General features: G+C 46.6%; 1 protein-coding gene across 3 annotated transcripts in view; it reads left to right on the forward strand.

Moving 5' to 3' along the window:
- The window catches only part of LOC147009559 (lethal(3)malignant brain tumor-like protein 1), a 65,940-nt gene extending 51,301 nt beyond the window's left edge, over positions 1-14,639 (forward strand). For all 3 annotated transcript variants that reach the window (XM_085862507.1, XM_085862506.1, XM_085862504.1), the window contains 2 exons: positions 12,006-12,068; positions 12,214-14,639. In XM_085862507.1, the coding sequence (XP_085718633.1) occupies positions 12,006-12,068; positions 12,214-12,423 (273 nt within the window). In that variant the 3' untranslated portion in view covers positions 12,424-14,639. The remainder of the gene's footprint in view (positions 1-12,005; positions 12,069-12,213) is intronic.
- The last annotated feature ends 1,366 nt before the right edge of the window (positions 14,640-16,005 follow it).

A 16,005-nucleotide genomic window follows, 5' to 3' on the forward strand; every position in this document is an offset into this window, starting at 1 on the left:
TGACCCTCTCGGACTAACGCCGGGAACTAGTCACGGGTGGGCCTTTCGGCCTCACCACGATCGTGCCAATCGGCCCCCCGCGTGGGATAGGGTTGTTCGCCAAATTCGACCTGCCTAAGTACCCACACGGAGGGTAGACCGGGCGATCGCACCTCGCCGCAGGTCGACTTCGGACACGGGCCACTTTAAGCGACCCGTTCCGTACTATCGGGATAACCGAGCGGTGTTATCGTCAACCTCGACGGTTCCGATTAATTATTGGGCGTATTTAGCCCACGACCAACCCTTTACGTGAAGTAAGATGGAGATTCAATTAAAGAAAAGACGAAGCGAAACGGGAAAAACAGTTCAACATGAGGCACATTTATTCCGCGGCAAACGGAAAGCACATATATACAATTACAACAATTATGCACCAAAAGCAATTGCAACAAAAGAAACACAATGCAGATCTACTACCGACTACGCGAGCACACGGCAACACTTACACAGTTTTACTTTACAGACGGCGCCGACAACACATATACTCAAAATCAAAAGAAAAAGGGCCACCCTCTACGACCAGGGGGCAGACGAGCATGGGGCCGAAACCGCGTGGAGCCTACCCGTCTTGTGATGAGCCGCAAAATGGCGGCGGTGCCCCGACTCCGCGCTCCTCCGCGGGTTTCGTTGGCACTGCTTGGAATGGGGTGGGAACAGGGCCCCCCTTTTCGCACTATCTCAGCGCGGGGGGGGGGGAAACAGGGAGGGGTTGTTGATGCTCTGGGGAAAGAGGATAGCTGGCTTGCTTGGGTCCCGCGACGAGCGACTCCACTGCGCCCTCGACCGCGTTCCCGGCTTCTCCTCTCTGCAGCTCCCCGACAGACCGCCTCTCCTCCAGACCCGTCTTGACTGCTGCTGCCACACTTCGCCGCCGCCGCCACGACTTGCCCGAGCCCGAAACAGAAAAATCTCCACTCCAACTCGAGCCTGAAACAGAAACTCTTCTCCAACTCGAGCCCGAAACAGAAACTCTTCTCCAACTCGAGCCCGAAACAGAAACTCTTCTCCAACTCGAGCCTGAAACAGAAACTCTTCTCCAACTCGAGCCCGAAACAGAAACTCTTCTCTCACTCGGGCCCAAAACAGAAACTCTTCTCTCACTCGGGCCCGAAACAGAAACTCTTCTCTCACTCGGGCCCGAAACAGAAACTCTTCTCTCACTCGGGCCCGAAACAGAAACTCTTCTCTCACTCGGGCCCGAAACAGAAACTCTTTTCTCACTCGGGCCCGAAACAGAAACTCTTCTCTCACTCGGGCCCGAAACAGAAACTCTTCTCTCACTCGGGCCCGAAACAGAAACTCTTCTCCAACTCGAGCCCGAAACAGAAACTCTTCTCTCTCACTCGAGCCCGAAACAGAAACTCTTCTCCAACTCGAGCCCGAAACAGAAACTCTTACTCTGACTCTATTCGCCCCGCGCTCGGCGCTTTATAGTCAGCAGGAGAAACCATATGCAGATTTTCGGATCAGGATCGGCTCGGGGGCGGAGCCACGCTGGCCCATTGGACGGAGGAAAAGTGGGTGTGAATCATTCCTGATCCTCTAATTTGCATATATCGATTCTACTCCGACGCGCCTGGAGGCGGGGCCAAATCGCCCCGCGCTCGCTGATAGGACGGAACAGAAGTGGGCGTGAATCATTCCTGATCCGACTTCCCCGGAAAAGCCGCTTTTTGCACCCGCTGCTCGGCGCGCGCCCTGTACGAGTCCAGGATCGGTGCCCACAAGCGGTGCGGGAATGACGGCAGAAGGAGGAGAGGTGAAGGTGGTGGAGGGTTTATTGTGGTGGTCCCTGGCCACGGTGACGCTTGGAATGGCGGTGATGCGATGATTGCGAGAGCGAGTTGTGACGGTAAAGGTCGTGGCTGTTGGCGTTGTTGTTGTTGTTGTGAAGCGGCGTTGCGGTTGGTGGTTGTTGTGTGATGGCGGTTGAGACGTGGTTGGCTCAAAATAAAGATAGAACAGAAAAACGGCTATCTTAAAGGATCGCAGCCCGAATGAATGACATTTATTCCCTCTAAACAACGGGTTTGGGCTAACTACACATATACTTACAGAGATATCTCACCTACGGGACCTGAATGGTGGTTTGCGAATTTCCTCAACCACAACAATATATATATATATATATATATATATATATATATATATATATATATATATATATATATATATATATATATATTGTTGCGGACACTGGTACCGAGACACCAGCTTGTCACTCAGGGGGATTAATCCCCGGTTGTCCTCGGTAGACCCGGACCTGGGGCCACCGCTCACAATTAACGTTGTGGTATGGTGGGTTGTTTTAAAACCATGAACGCCACCTAGTTAACCACAAGTTCCAGTGTCCGCCATCTAATTATTCCGTTTAACTAGAGGTCACGTGGTTACCTGAGTGGAGAGCGCGCCCTCGGCAAAGCACCAATGTTATCTGATTAGATTTTAATTACGGCGACCGGGCGTTTTAACCGCTGGTGCGTGCCGACGATTTTTTGATCAAATTTGTGGTAATTACCTCCCAGTCTATCTTGGCTCGGACAATGCTAGACCAATGGAAGGAAAGGACAAACACGGACAGGTTGGAAATCGACAAATAATTTATTAATAATAAAATTAAAAATTAAAAACTTTTTATTTACTGAGGTAAATAAAGAATGAATTTCAAAGCAAAATCAATCAAAATGCCAGGAAAAAATACCAGCTGAGTTGACGAGGCTTATCAGAGCAGATGCTTATCGGGGGTTGACTTACAGCTAAACACAGACAAGGGTACCCAGCAGATCATTCAAGCCACTGTCACACCTTGACGATTTAGCCAGCGTATGCCGACGTATGAAAAATTTGTCTAAAACGCTGGAACACGTCGAATACGTTATGGGTAAGTTTTGTATACGTTAAGAGCATGCTGAAGCACGCTGGCATACGTCGTAGTACGCCGAGCTCATCGACAAATTTTAACATGCTCAAAATTTTTTGGCGTATGTTAGCGTATGACTCACACGTTCCGCATACGCTGGCCATAAGTTGTAGGCACGTTACGCGATCGTTGACACACGTCGACACACATTATTTGTAAGTTACTCATAAGTCGAAACACGTCGAGGTAATGTTTAGCGTACCCGAAACTTATTTCTAACCTATGAGTAACGTGTTGTAGGCACGTTACGCGATCGTTGACACACGTTACTTGTAAGTTACTCATAAGTCGAAACACGTCGAGGTAATGTTTAGCGTACCCGAAACTTATTTCTAACCTATGAGTAACGTGTTGTAGGCATGTTACGCGATCGTTGACACACGTTACTTGTAAGTTACTCATATGTCGAAACACGTCGAGGTAATGTTTAGCGTACCCGAAACTTATTTCTAACCTATGAGTAACGTGCTTTGAACCTCTGAGTAACGTATCTCCAATGCATATTGAAGTATGTGGATGTATTTGATGTCCTCCGGTCGACCACAGAACTTACTGAACGTGTTTCTAACTTACATCTACCGTATAATGGCATATTGGCAGTGTTTAGGGGAATTGGTATATAAAATGGGGTTCACAGGAGGAACCCGTCAGTGTTCCAGACGCCATGTTTTTTTTTCTTCAGTATGACGGTGATGTTGACACTTCGATTTCTAGTGCGGTTATGATTTAAATCGTTGAGTGGTAGCCTATTAATTATATTATATTATATATACAGTCAAACCTCGTTACGATGCCACCCGTCGGGACCGAGCAAAAGTGGCATAGCAGCGAGAGTGGCATAGTAACGAGATTTTGTAAAAACGGCCTTATTTTCTCAAGTTACCCATCTGTAGTTAATCTTTAGACAAAATTTATTCCAGCAAGTAAAAGGCACGACTGTTGTATAAGCTAAGCGAACGGAGAACATACACACACTAACAGAGTTCACACACTAACATATGGCATGGCGAGAAATTCACGACACACAAAGCTTTCAAGAATCGTCGGCTGGCGCATCTTCTTTCGGCAGATCTCGTGCATCTCGTTGTCTAGCCGATCGCACGCTTGCATCACACCGGGCTTCCCGCTTCTCTGCTGCATGAACTTCCGGACGGTGCTACAAGCGCGCTGGGCTTCCTCGAGCAGACGATTTCCTCCTCGACAGTTACCTCGTCATCTTCGCTTTCCACCGGCTCCTCACTGCACAGAATCTCCTCCGCAATCTCCTCCAGCGTGAAATACCCGCCAGTCGCGAGGCGCTCGTCGGCTTCGAGAAAGTCAGACAGCTCGATCTCCTCGTTCTCGTGCATCTTTTCCTCGGCAGGCAGAGCTTCCCAGATGTCGGGCAGCTCCGCATCTTGTGGCTCAGTTTGGATCTCCTCTTCGATGAACTTGGCCTTCGCGAAACAGTTCCTGATCGTCGACTTGCCGACCTGCTCCCAAGCACACCGGGCGACGTGTAGAGCGTCGAGCAACGTGAACTTGAACTCCTTTCCCTCGTCTATGGCCTCCAAGCCGGCGGCATAGCAGGAGCTTCTTGTAGTGGCGCTTGAGGTTCTCTATGATTCCCTGATCCATTGGTTGCGGGTGGCTGTCGTGTTGGGTGGGAAGAAGACCAGTTGGATGTTGTTCAGCTCGAGCTCGGGAGGGTGGCCAGAAGTTATCGAGACAGACCAGCACTCTGCGTCCCTGCTGGCCGAGTCGTCCGTCCCACGCCCGCAACATCTCCTCGAAAAGCTCCGCCGTCATCACGCCTTCGAGTTCGCCTTGTGCTTGACCGGGAGCTCTTTGTCCTTGAAGGCATGGGGTTTCTTGGAATTGCCAATCACCAGAAGAGGGAACTTCTCGCTGCCGCTCATGTTTGCCCCAACCAGAAGAGTGATCCTTTGCTTGCTTTTCTTTCCTCCAGTACACCGCTCTCCCCTGAAAGCAATGGTCTTGTTCGGAAGCAGCTGCCAGAAGAGTCCAGTCTCGTCAGGTTGAAGGCGTCGTCTGTGGAGAACTGCCCGAGTAGGGCCGGAGAACCTGTTGTTGCCACTCAAGAAGGGATTGCGAATCCACCGCTCCAGCTTCGCCCTGCACTGTCTTGAACGTGATGCCGTGGCGCTTCTTGAAATTGCCCAACCAACCGTCGCTCGCCATGAAGTCTGGGATGTGCATCAGCTCGGCCAGTTTCATCGCCTTCTCCTTGATCAGATCGCCGCTGACAGGCACATTCTGTCCTCTTGATTGCTTCAGCCACATGAGCACTCCCTCATCCAAGCTTCGGGTCGTTAGCCTGCGTCAACTTCATGCGCTTCGATGGAAATCCAGCTTTGATTGCAGCCTCGATTGCATCCTTCTTGCTGAGAATGCCCTTCACGGTGGTTCTCTTAACTTCGACGCCCCATTTCTTGCTAATCTCCCTGGCCAACTTGGACTGATTCGGCTCCTTCTTCACGGCATCGATGATCTCTTTCTTCTCCTTCAGCGTAAAGTCGGTTCGCTTAACGTTTCTGAGCTGACATTATGGGCTGAATTTGAAAAAAAATGATGTCACTGTTGTACGTGTGCCTGCGTGTCTGTGTGTGTGCTCGCGCTTTTTTGTGTCTCGGTGTGCGTGTTGTGATTGGCTTGTTGTGGCTGGCATCGGGGAGAAGAATCGCGTGTTTTGACACAGTCTGACTATGCGCGTACGTATTGAGTTATGTTGTGCACAGCTGGACTGTAGTTCGTCGCTTCGCCTTTGGACGTGAGTGTGATAATCGAGCACTGCGCAATACAGACTTTTTCACGACTCGTGCCTTTTAACAGTCACACAGTAGTGGCATGGTAGCGAGAGTAGGGGGTGGCATAGTAAATTTATTTTGTATTGAATTTTGTCGGGACCGAGCAAAAGTGGTATAATAGCGAGAGTGGCATAGAAGCGAGGTGGCACAGTAACGAGCTTTGACTGTATATGCATATAATATATATTTATATGCATATATATATATATATATATATACATACACACACGTAATTAATTGTGTATTTATTAACAGATGTCTGAATAATTAATCAATTATTGGAAGAAGGAAAAGCCCGGAATGTAACATTCATTCATCGAGGGTGTATAGTGCCAAGCTGAAAGATGACTTTCTCCTCTGAGCGCTTTCGACCCGAACCACTGAAGCACGCCGAAATAACACCCACCTGGAAATTATCCTTGGTATGATTAGCAAGGTTGAAGTGTGCTGTTCCTGACAGACCAGTTGATTTTAACATATAGATCTTAAATGGTCGGCCACTCTATCAGCCAAACGTCATTTGGTTTCACCATTATCGAGCAGATTGCAACGATCTCACAACAAACCATCTCTCATATTTGTGGAAGTGACTCTCTTTGACATGCCATCTCCCTCTCAGCCACTGAGATTATGGCTACCAGGGACTTCACAACAATGGCACCACCTTTCTCACCGCAGAGCATTTCCGAAGGAGGAATTTCCTTCTCCAAATGGATGCCAACTGTAGTGACTCGTTAATTTTTCTTTACATTTCCTAACATCGGAAATCAGGTTGTGATAAAAAAGAAACTCGTGTGAATATTATTGGCCAATCAGTGGAGTCCTTTCAGAGAGCCAATGGGCTTTGTTAATATGAGAGATGCTGGGAGCTCGTTTCAGGACACGTACAGCTCCAGACATGCTTTTCCGTGCAATAATTTATTTATTATTTTCACGAGTTACTCAAAACATCAATATTTAATCGTGACTTTTGTTATACACCATCACAACCATTCAGTGAAGTGGATTTTCGTTTGGTTGAACAACCATGACGACAACGCACGAGCACTCTTATTTTTGCATTCAATGCCATCTTAAGGCCGCAGCGGCTCGACCTCAAAGAATTCTTCCCCTTTTCATCATTAACAGCCGGAGAGATGACCTGAAGACTTTTTCAGCAACTGGACTGAATTTACAACACATCATTTCGTTTTAACTACGAGTGAGTTTTCTTTTCGTCCAGGTTTAAACATCATCAGCGTAACCAGCACATCGAAAGGGAACGTCACCACAATTGATGACCTCAACTTGATTCCAATCTGTCAAGCGTGATGTGATTCAACGCGAGTGATTAATTACATATTCCATCATGTCAAATGAAAGTCCTCCTTTCATTGCACCTCCTGTCATTGCTGTTAGTTTGAAGCAACCTCTCTTTTGGACTAATGACCCCACCAACTGGTTCGCTCAAGTTAATGCCCAGTCGTGGCTTCCCTTCAACCAGAGATCGTGCAATAGGTACGGGACATTCTAATTGAGCCACCCAATGAAAGGCCTTGTGACTCCCCAAAGGCAGAGCAAAAACGCACATCTGCCTCATTGTAAAAACACTTGCATCAACTTCTTATTTTGGAAGAGCTGGGGGACGGTAAGCCTTCTCAACTGCTATGAAAGACGTGTCAATTGTTTGGTGAGAATAAACTGGAACATCACATCCTGAAGCAGCTTTTTCTCCAATGATTGCCAATTAATGCTCAGCGTATCCTTGTTTCAACCAGCGATCCAGTGACGATGGAGCAACTTGCCGATATAGCCGACAGGATCATCAAAGTCCCGACATTGTGGTAGCATCCCAACCCCTCCATCAGTGCGTCGCATCTCAGTTATCCGGTAACGTGTCTGCACTGGCTATATCCGACATGCAATGACTTAAAACCCAAATGGACCAGCTAACTGCCCAAGTGCAGGCCCTTACTCGTCATCTTAAAGAAGAGCGTGGGAACCACCAAGGGCGGAGACAACAATCCCGTTGTCCTTGCACGTAGCAACATGCAGGAGACGTGTGTTGGTATCATTGGCAATTTGGGAAGAATGCACACAAGTGTGTTCATTGTTGCAGTTTTCACAGCCCGTCCTGCTTCACAGTCGGGAAACGCCACAGCCAGCGATGAGCAGTGCTGAGTCAGTCTGGCGACAAACAATCTGGCGATTGCTTATTTTTAATCAGAGACAGAAACACAGGCACCCAATTTGGACTTGACACTGCAGCTGAGCTCAGCGTTTTACTCACAGCGGTTGTGGACAAATGTCATTCATCTGCATTTACTCTCCACGCCATCAACAACTCCACGATTTCAACATACGGTGAACAAATGTTAACTTTCAACCTCGGCCAGAGGCGTGTTTACGAATGGATTTTTATTTCTCATTACTGGACTTACCCATCCCTGTCATCGGATCCTATTTCTTGAAGCATTTTGGTTTATCGGTGGATGTCAAAAACCAAAAGCTCCTTGACTCTACCACTAATCTTTGTCAAGGTTATCACCTCACACGTTCCTTCTGTCAATCCAATGTTTGTCAAGTCTGACCACATGGCCAGTTTTGATGCCATCCTTCAACAGTACCCAAAAAATAACTTGGCCTACCGACAGTGAAGTGGCAGTTAAACACTCCACCACTCACCACATTGACACGCGTGGCCCTCCAGTCGCAGCTCGACTATCTCCGGATCATTACGCAATTGCTTGAGCTGGGTATCATTTGACCTTCAAGCGGAAACTGGTGCTCGCTATTACATATGGTCCAGAAGAAGACGTCTGGTGATTGGAGGCCCTGTGGTGATTACCATGCACTGAACTGGAACACAGTAGTAGACTGTTACCATGTACCACACCTGCAGGATTTTACTTCTTGATTCCAGGGAAAGCGAGCTTTCTCCAAGCTTGACTTAATCAGAGCGTATCATCAGATTCCAGTGGAGTCCGTTGAGATACACAAGACAGCCATTACCACTGCTTGACTTATCACAATATGGCATCGTCATAAATCCTGCCAAATGTCCATTTGGGGTGCCCTCGTTACAGTTTTTGGGGCACTTAATCGACGAACATGACATCCATCAATTCGCTGACAAGGTCAAGGCGATCCAGGACTACTCGCAACTAGCATCAGTACGTAAGCTACGAAAGTTTCTGGGCACGGTGAATTTCTGCAGGAGATTCATCCCAAACCCTCTATCGAGTGCAGCCTGTGGCTGCTGGTTGCATCATTGGTTGGGACGCGGCTATGCCGCTGACGCAGTGTCCCCCTTACCAGTATACTGGTGCTCATTTTGCCGACCTTGGAAGGATGACAGGCTGAGTCAACCTCCTGGTGTATTGTTTTTTAAAAAATTCAGCAGCCAACAGGGCTTGAACTCAGGACCATTGGATCCCAAGCTGCCACCCTAACCACTAAGCCAACACCAGGCTTCATTCCAAACTGTGCAGACACCTTTCATCTACTAACTGACCTCCTCACAGGACATGGAAAAAAGCCAAAAAGACTTCTGGTTTGGACCGATAAATGCGCTGCTGCTTTGCTCTGCTCTGCTAGCGCTCTGCTAGCGCAGTCCATCCCATGTCAGATACACTACTATATGTAATGATGAACGCATCAGACGTGGCAGTGGTAGGAGTACTCTAATAGCACGTGGAAGGGAAGTGGGAGCCCATTTCCTTATTTTCCAAAAGGTTTCAGCCAGTAGAGACAAGGTACGGCACATTTAGTCGTGAGTTGCTGGTCGTTTACCTCGCAATCCACAATTTTCATCACGCGCTTTGAATGTAGGCAGTTCTGTGTTTATAAGCCATTTCTGACCATAAGTTGTTTACGCAGGCTTTCCAGGCAAAGCCTCATCACTATTCACCAAGAGAGGTCCAACACTTTGACGACGTTTCGCAATTTACCACCGATATACGTCATGTGGGTGGTAAGGAGAATACTGCAGCTGATGCTCTCTCCCACAGCTCAATATCAACACCCTCAACACAACAACTTCCGTCGATTTCAACAGGCTTGCCAAGGCACATCAGGGGGACGAAGAACTTGAGCATCTCAAAGCCAACTCCACATCGCTCAGGTCCAGGGAAGTGCCTCTCCCCATTTTGAAGGTACTAGTATTTGCGACCTATCCACCAACACTTCTCGTCCATACATTCGTGCTGAGTTCAGAAGTGCCGTATTTGATGCTTTGCACAATCTAGCTCACCCTGGTATTAGACCAATGCAGCACCTTGTTGCTCAGCGTTTTGTCTGATGTGGAATGAATTTGGATGTGAAAAACTGGTCCAGAGCCTGTTTAGTGTCAACGAGTGAAAGTACATCGTCGCACCGGTGACATCATTCAGTACGTTTGCATCTCTTGATGTCCGTTTTGATCATGTGCACATCGATTTAGTCGGTTCTCTTCCACCATCTGGAAGTAACACATATCTACTCACGCGTGTTGACCGCAGAAGCAATTTCAATACATGACTTAATGGCGGAGACTGCAGCCAAAGTTTTTGTTTCCAGATGGGTTGCAGTGTTTGGTTCCCCATCTGTTATCACCATTGACAGAGGACGACAGTTTGAATCCACACTTTTCAAAACACTGACCGAGTTACTTGGAAGTAAACGCACCAGAAATACTTCTTACCACCCCGCTGCAAACAGGCTTGTCGAACGGTTCCATCGACAACTCAAGTGCTCACTCTGAGCACAAGCAGACCCACATCGCTGGATGGAAAACCTACCGGTTGAACTTTTGGCCATTCGTGCCATGGTGAAAGCCGATCTGGGTTGCAGCACAGCCAAGTTAGTTTTTGGATCAACATTTCGCCTTCCTGGGCAATTTGTTGCCCCGACTAATGTTCACACTAGTTTTGACCCGACCAATTATGTGGACAGACTGCGAAGGACGATGAACGAGCTACATCACATCCCCACCAGCGTTCAGCAGAGTTCTACACATCTGCACAAAGATATTTTGTGTTGTACCTGTTTTAGTATGTGACGACAGTCAGAACTTCTCTGCAACCTCCCTACCAGGGCCCCTATCGAGTCATTAACAGGAAGGACAAGCACTTCATCCTATATTTTAATGTGAAGTCAGGAACTGTCACTTTAGACAGACTCAAGGCTGCCTGCACCGATAAAGTCTGACACAACTCATCGTACTGTATTATAGCAGAACAAATCCCGGCTACATTGACACCCACTGTTCCCGTGAGTTTACACACAACAGCACCGAGTTCAGCCCAATCGAGATCTGCATAAACCTCTTTGCCACCGCCAGCTGCATCAAACGTGAGGAAAACCCGTTCTGGCAGACACTGCCTTCCCTTCCCTCCCCTCACACTGCCTTCCCTTCCCTTCACACTATCTTCCCAACCCTTCCCATCATGCTGCCTTCCCTCCCCCTCCCCTCACACTGCCTTCCCTTCCCATCATGCTGCCTTCCTTACCCCTCCTCTCACACCTACCCCCTCCCAAACACACTCCCCTCTCCACCCTCATGGGCATCTCTCAGTGGTCTCCATGTGCTGTATTAACGTACCCCATTTCGTTCAATTCTGTACTCCCCCCTCCCGCCTCCTCTTTCTCCACAAGTCCCACTACCAAATGCAAGTCGAGAGCCCTTCACCCCATTTCCCCCTTAAGTCCCTCTAATAAATGCAAGTCCAGAACCCCCTCCCCTCACCTCCTCCCAAATCCACTGCCCCTCCTCACTTCCCCCCCTCCTCCTCGCTCCCACCCCCTCCTGGAGTGTATCACGTTTGAGGCAGCGCTCTTCCCAACCCCTTCCTTGCTCTTCCCCCCCCCTTCCTTGCTCCCTGCTAGCTCCCCCACCCCTCCTTGCTCCATCCTCCTCTCCCTTCAGTCAGCAAAGCGACAGGTTGTATTTGCTCATTCTAGAATAATCAAATGTTTTACTCTCATGATGAACCATAATTATTGAGGCAGATGACATTCTGTGGAGACCGCTGCCATTGGCTATACCGTTTTCAGTTTGAGAATGATGTAAAAACAAACAAGAAACTGCAGAAAGATTGGGGAAAAGGAGAAACAAGTAGATTCAGTTAACTTATGTTTAACTAACTTAACTCATGTGATTATGATAAGCCATCGCAGCATTGCGTCTGTTTAATAACGAGCGGTGTTAAAAGGAAGAAGTTTTGTTTTTTTGTTTCTCTTTTAATCTCAGTCTAACCTAACTCTAACCTTTCCTGGAGGTTGCAAACTTCGTGCAATCGCTTCCTGGATGTGAAAAACTCGCGAGCACGTTTCGGAACGAGGTGAGCATTCCGCACTCCACTCGCTGCAACTTACAGGCTGAATTGGACAGCCATCAAAGAAATCTGACGTTTTAGTGGAGAAAGTTGGTTTGAGATGTAACTCGGTCACAATCTTTCTTTTCCTTTCTCTTCCTCATCTAACCAGCGCATCGATGGTGCGGCTTTGCTGCTGGTGACCCAAAGTGACCTGGTTTCGCTTCTCGGCCTCAAGCTGGGGCCTGCTCTCAAAATACACAATTCCATCGTACTCATCCAGCATGCTCCAACCAACCAGGACAGAGATGGCGGCACAGAGGAAGATGACGACGATGAGGAAGAGGATGAAAAAAATACCGCCACACCTGTGATCAGTTAACTTGAGGTTATAAAAGGACTATTTTATTTTGGCAGTTAATAAGGAAAATGTTAACTCGATAACCCAAGGTGCTCCAAGCTTGGGGAAAAAAAGTTTGCCTTGGATAACTCGTGCTAAGTGTCAGCGAATTCATGTTGGCCCAGAATTGGAATAGTTCTTCTTTTGTGTATACAGCACGAGGCCACAGGGTAGCGTCATTCGCTGAGGATGCGGGTGTGCCGCTGATGCAATGTCCTCGAAGTTAGAGCAGGAATTTTTTCAATGTACCAGCGATAGCTCGCCTACTCTTTGCGAAGGACACTGCAGGATCGTAAATATCCACCAACTAATGCTAGCAGACAGGGCGTCAAGTTTAACGTCTATCCGAGGGGCGGTACAAACACTGATTAATCATCCTGCCTGTTTGTAGCTGGGCCGAGATAGCTTAAAGGTGAGTGTGCATTCAAATAGTAATTCTGTCTTATGGTCGTTATATTACCAAGGGACAGCTGTGCCGCTGCTGCAGTGCCCCTGCCCCCATTATGACAGGAATTTGGCCAGGGTGCGAATGTCAATCACCTCCTTGGGAAGACATAAAATATTTGAACATCCACCAGCCAAAGCTAAGAAGGTGAGATGCTCAGCTTAACATCTACCCGCAGGACTGTGTGCTCACTGACGTAAACAGGTACATTGAGAATCAAACCCAAAACAGCTCAAAGATGAGTGCGCCATCCTGTCCGACACTTATGCCAACAAATAAACCTTCAAGTTGGGTAAGAGTTTTCAGTATGCACCCGGAATCATGGTGTAGAAATTGTTATCGTGGCATCTTCAGCAGGAAAGGAAGTTTGTAAATTATCACCTTTTTGCGAAGCCCTCAGCACATCGAAGTTTGCTGGGTTTTTATTTATTTATTTATTTATTTATTCTTGCACAAGATTTGCTCCTATCGGCCAGGGCTCCAAGAGAAAGTTCCCAAATTTTCAAGACAAAGCATAGAAGTATCCCTTAGTAATTATTACCCCACACGTGGGAAGCATAAAAGTGAGGTTAAGCAATTGGTTTGGTCTGTCTGTCCATCTACACGTCAGTTTATGACCGAGGAACTACAGTACTTAATTTCAATTGAATGTTATATTTTGAACAGTGTGGAACAAGAATCTGCACTTTAGCAGTACTTTGACTGAATTTGGCAAAATAGTATGAAATGTCGTCTCGATTGTGCATGCACACAGAGGAGTGAGGTCATTTTTTAAAAAGTCTGTCTGCTTGTTGTCAAACAATATTGAAAATAATTAATATAAACAGGAGGACACTTACCGTTTTTGGGACGTCAAAAAGGACACAACTAAAAGGCAGGAAGAACTAATAGAACGTGTTAAATAAGGTGGTCTAAAGGTCGGTGCATCGACGGTGGTAAACTTCCGAAGAAAAAAAACAAAAAAAAAATTTCCCTCCAGCCCTTAAAATCTTTATTTCATTACCGTTGAATTATATACTCGAACAACCGTAGAACACAAACCTCCAGTTTAGCAGCAAAATTTTACGCCATCTCGACCAATCAAATGTGCCGCTCGCGCTCAGCGTCGGGGAATATCGAGATCGAGTCAAAATAGCGACTCGTAGGATATATAGATGGTGATCGTCAATGCAAAGCGAGAGTTTTTAAAAGACCCTTCCCATGACCTTTTTCTCACGACTACGTGAGGTAACGTGTTCTATGAACTCTAGTTTATTTGAGAAGCTGTTTTATGGCCTCGGAGTACAGGATTAGGTAAGAAACCGATTTTGCAACAACCAACTATTTTAGCGGTCGTGCAATCTTACCGTTTAGGCATTTTGCTGTCGTTTATAAAAATTAATATAGAAAAAAAATCCTATTAAAGTGAAAATTTCCTTTTTAGGAAGACAGATGGACAATACCCATATTGCTCTCACAGGTGAATAAAATGGTGCCAAACACAAAACATCTCATTGAGGATTGTTTACCTCCGCCACCGAAGGTGAAGGAGGTTATGTTTTCACCCCTTCCTGCCTGTTTGTTTGTGTACAGGATATCTCAAAAAAGTTCTGCATGGATTCGGATAAAACTTGGTGGACAGGTTGGGTGTGTGACAAGGACGAACTGATTAGATTTTGGTGAGGATCCGGATCCGAATCCGGCTACTGGAATTTTTAAAGTGATTCTTCACCATTGAGAGAGAGGGTTAAACTTGTGTGTATATATATATATATATATATATATATATATATATATATATATATATATATATATATATATATATATTGCACGATATCTCAAAAATGTATTGGGCCCGATATGTTCTCGTGGATCAGGCATTACGTGGCGGCGGTATGCGCTCTACCGAGTGCCCTTCTAGTTTCTCAATGTAATCACTTTATGACATGAAAAGGAACAATAACCGACTGTTGTATTTTTGGGATGAGACATGCTCTCATATCGTATTCTGTTCAGAAACGCTTTCTATTTCCTAGTCTACTTTCTTTCATGTGTTCATGTTTTCAGTGGTGTCCAAGGGATTACAAGAAGGCCAACTTATTTCACACAGAGCTACTGAGAGTTTTTTTTCCTTCACTTGGTGGCACAATCCTGGATGGGTCACCATTCTGCCAAAAGATACTCAAATGGCTCATTCTTCCCAATAAGCTGGGACTCATTTTGCTAACTTCGGAAAGATGAAAGGCCGAGTCAACCCATCTGTTGTTATTTTTAACGGCACGACAAGGGCTCAAACTTAGAACCCTAACATCTTTAACCAGCCACCTTAAAGGTGGCTTCAAAGATTAGACCTTTCCCTAAAGATTAGTATTGAAATTATACACACAGCAGGTCCGTCCTCTGTCCTAAGCTGAAAACGGGGTGAAGGCCTTTTTTCTTCGCACAGGATCAAGCCTCGTGGAAGAGCAAGGTGATGGAGGATATGAACATATAATGGGAGTAGCAGCACAACTCTTGGACACAATAAGCAAAAGAATGAACAAACAGGAGAAAGATTGAAGGAAACAGTAAGCAGATTTGTTTAGGAAGGGTCAATGGAGGTAATAAAGATTGTATGTGGGGATGGAGTACACCACCTACTGATGAAGCCCTAAAGTGAAGAGTAGGAAAACAACCTCTGGAAGGTGTCTCCACAGACCGGTGAAGTGAGGGGGAAAGAAAACACAGTATTCAATCAGCCTGGTTATTTGAGGTTTCACCAGGAGAGAGTTACTGGAAGAACGCATATTCCCAGAGCTGTTGGGGATGGCTGAGAACACAGAGTATGTTAAACAGGAGGAGAAACAGGAAAAAAGAGGCCACCGACCCACCTGCGATGCGAGAGTAACTCGACAGGTTTCATGTCCTTGCATTTTTTTTTTTTTTTAATTTTGGTGTTGCTGCTACTGCCATCTCACCTCTCTGCCTAACCCATACCAGTCAAGACTGCACATGTTCTACCAGAACACCTTACCTTGTTACCCTCCAGAAGTCAAAACATAACCCTCGCCCCTCTCTTTTCTTTCCTGTGCAACTCTCTCCCTGATAGTGTTATGTAGTAGATAGTAGAAAAATCGTGCAAATTATGATAAAAGCAACAA

This window comes from Eptatretus burgeri, chromosome 17 (assembly GCF_056783735.1).
Source record: "Eptatretus burgeri isolate ZD-2024b chromosome 17, Ebu_testis_v1, whole genome shotgun sequence".
In the NCBI taxonomy this organism is placed as follows: Eukaryota; Metazoa; Chordata; class Myxini; order Myxiniformes; family Myxinidae; genus Eptatretus; species Eptatretus burgeri.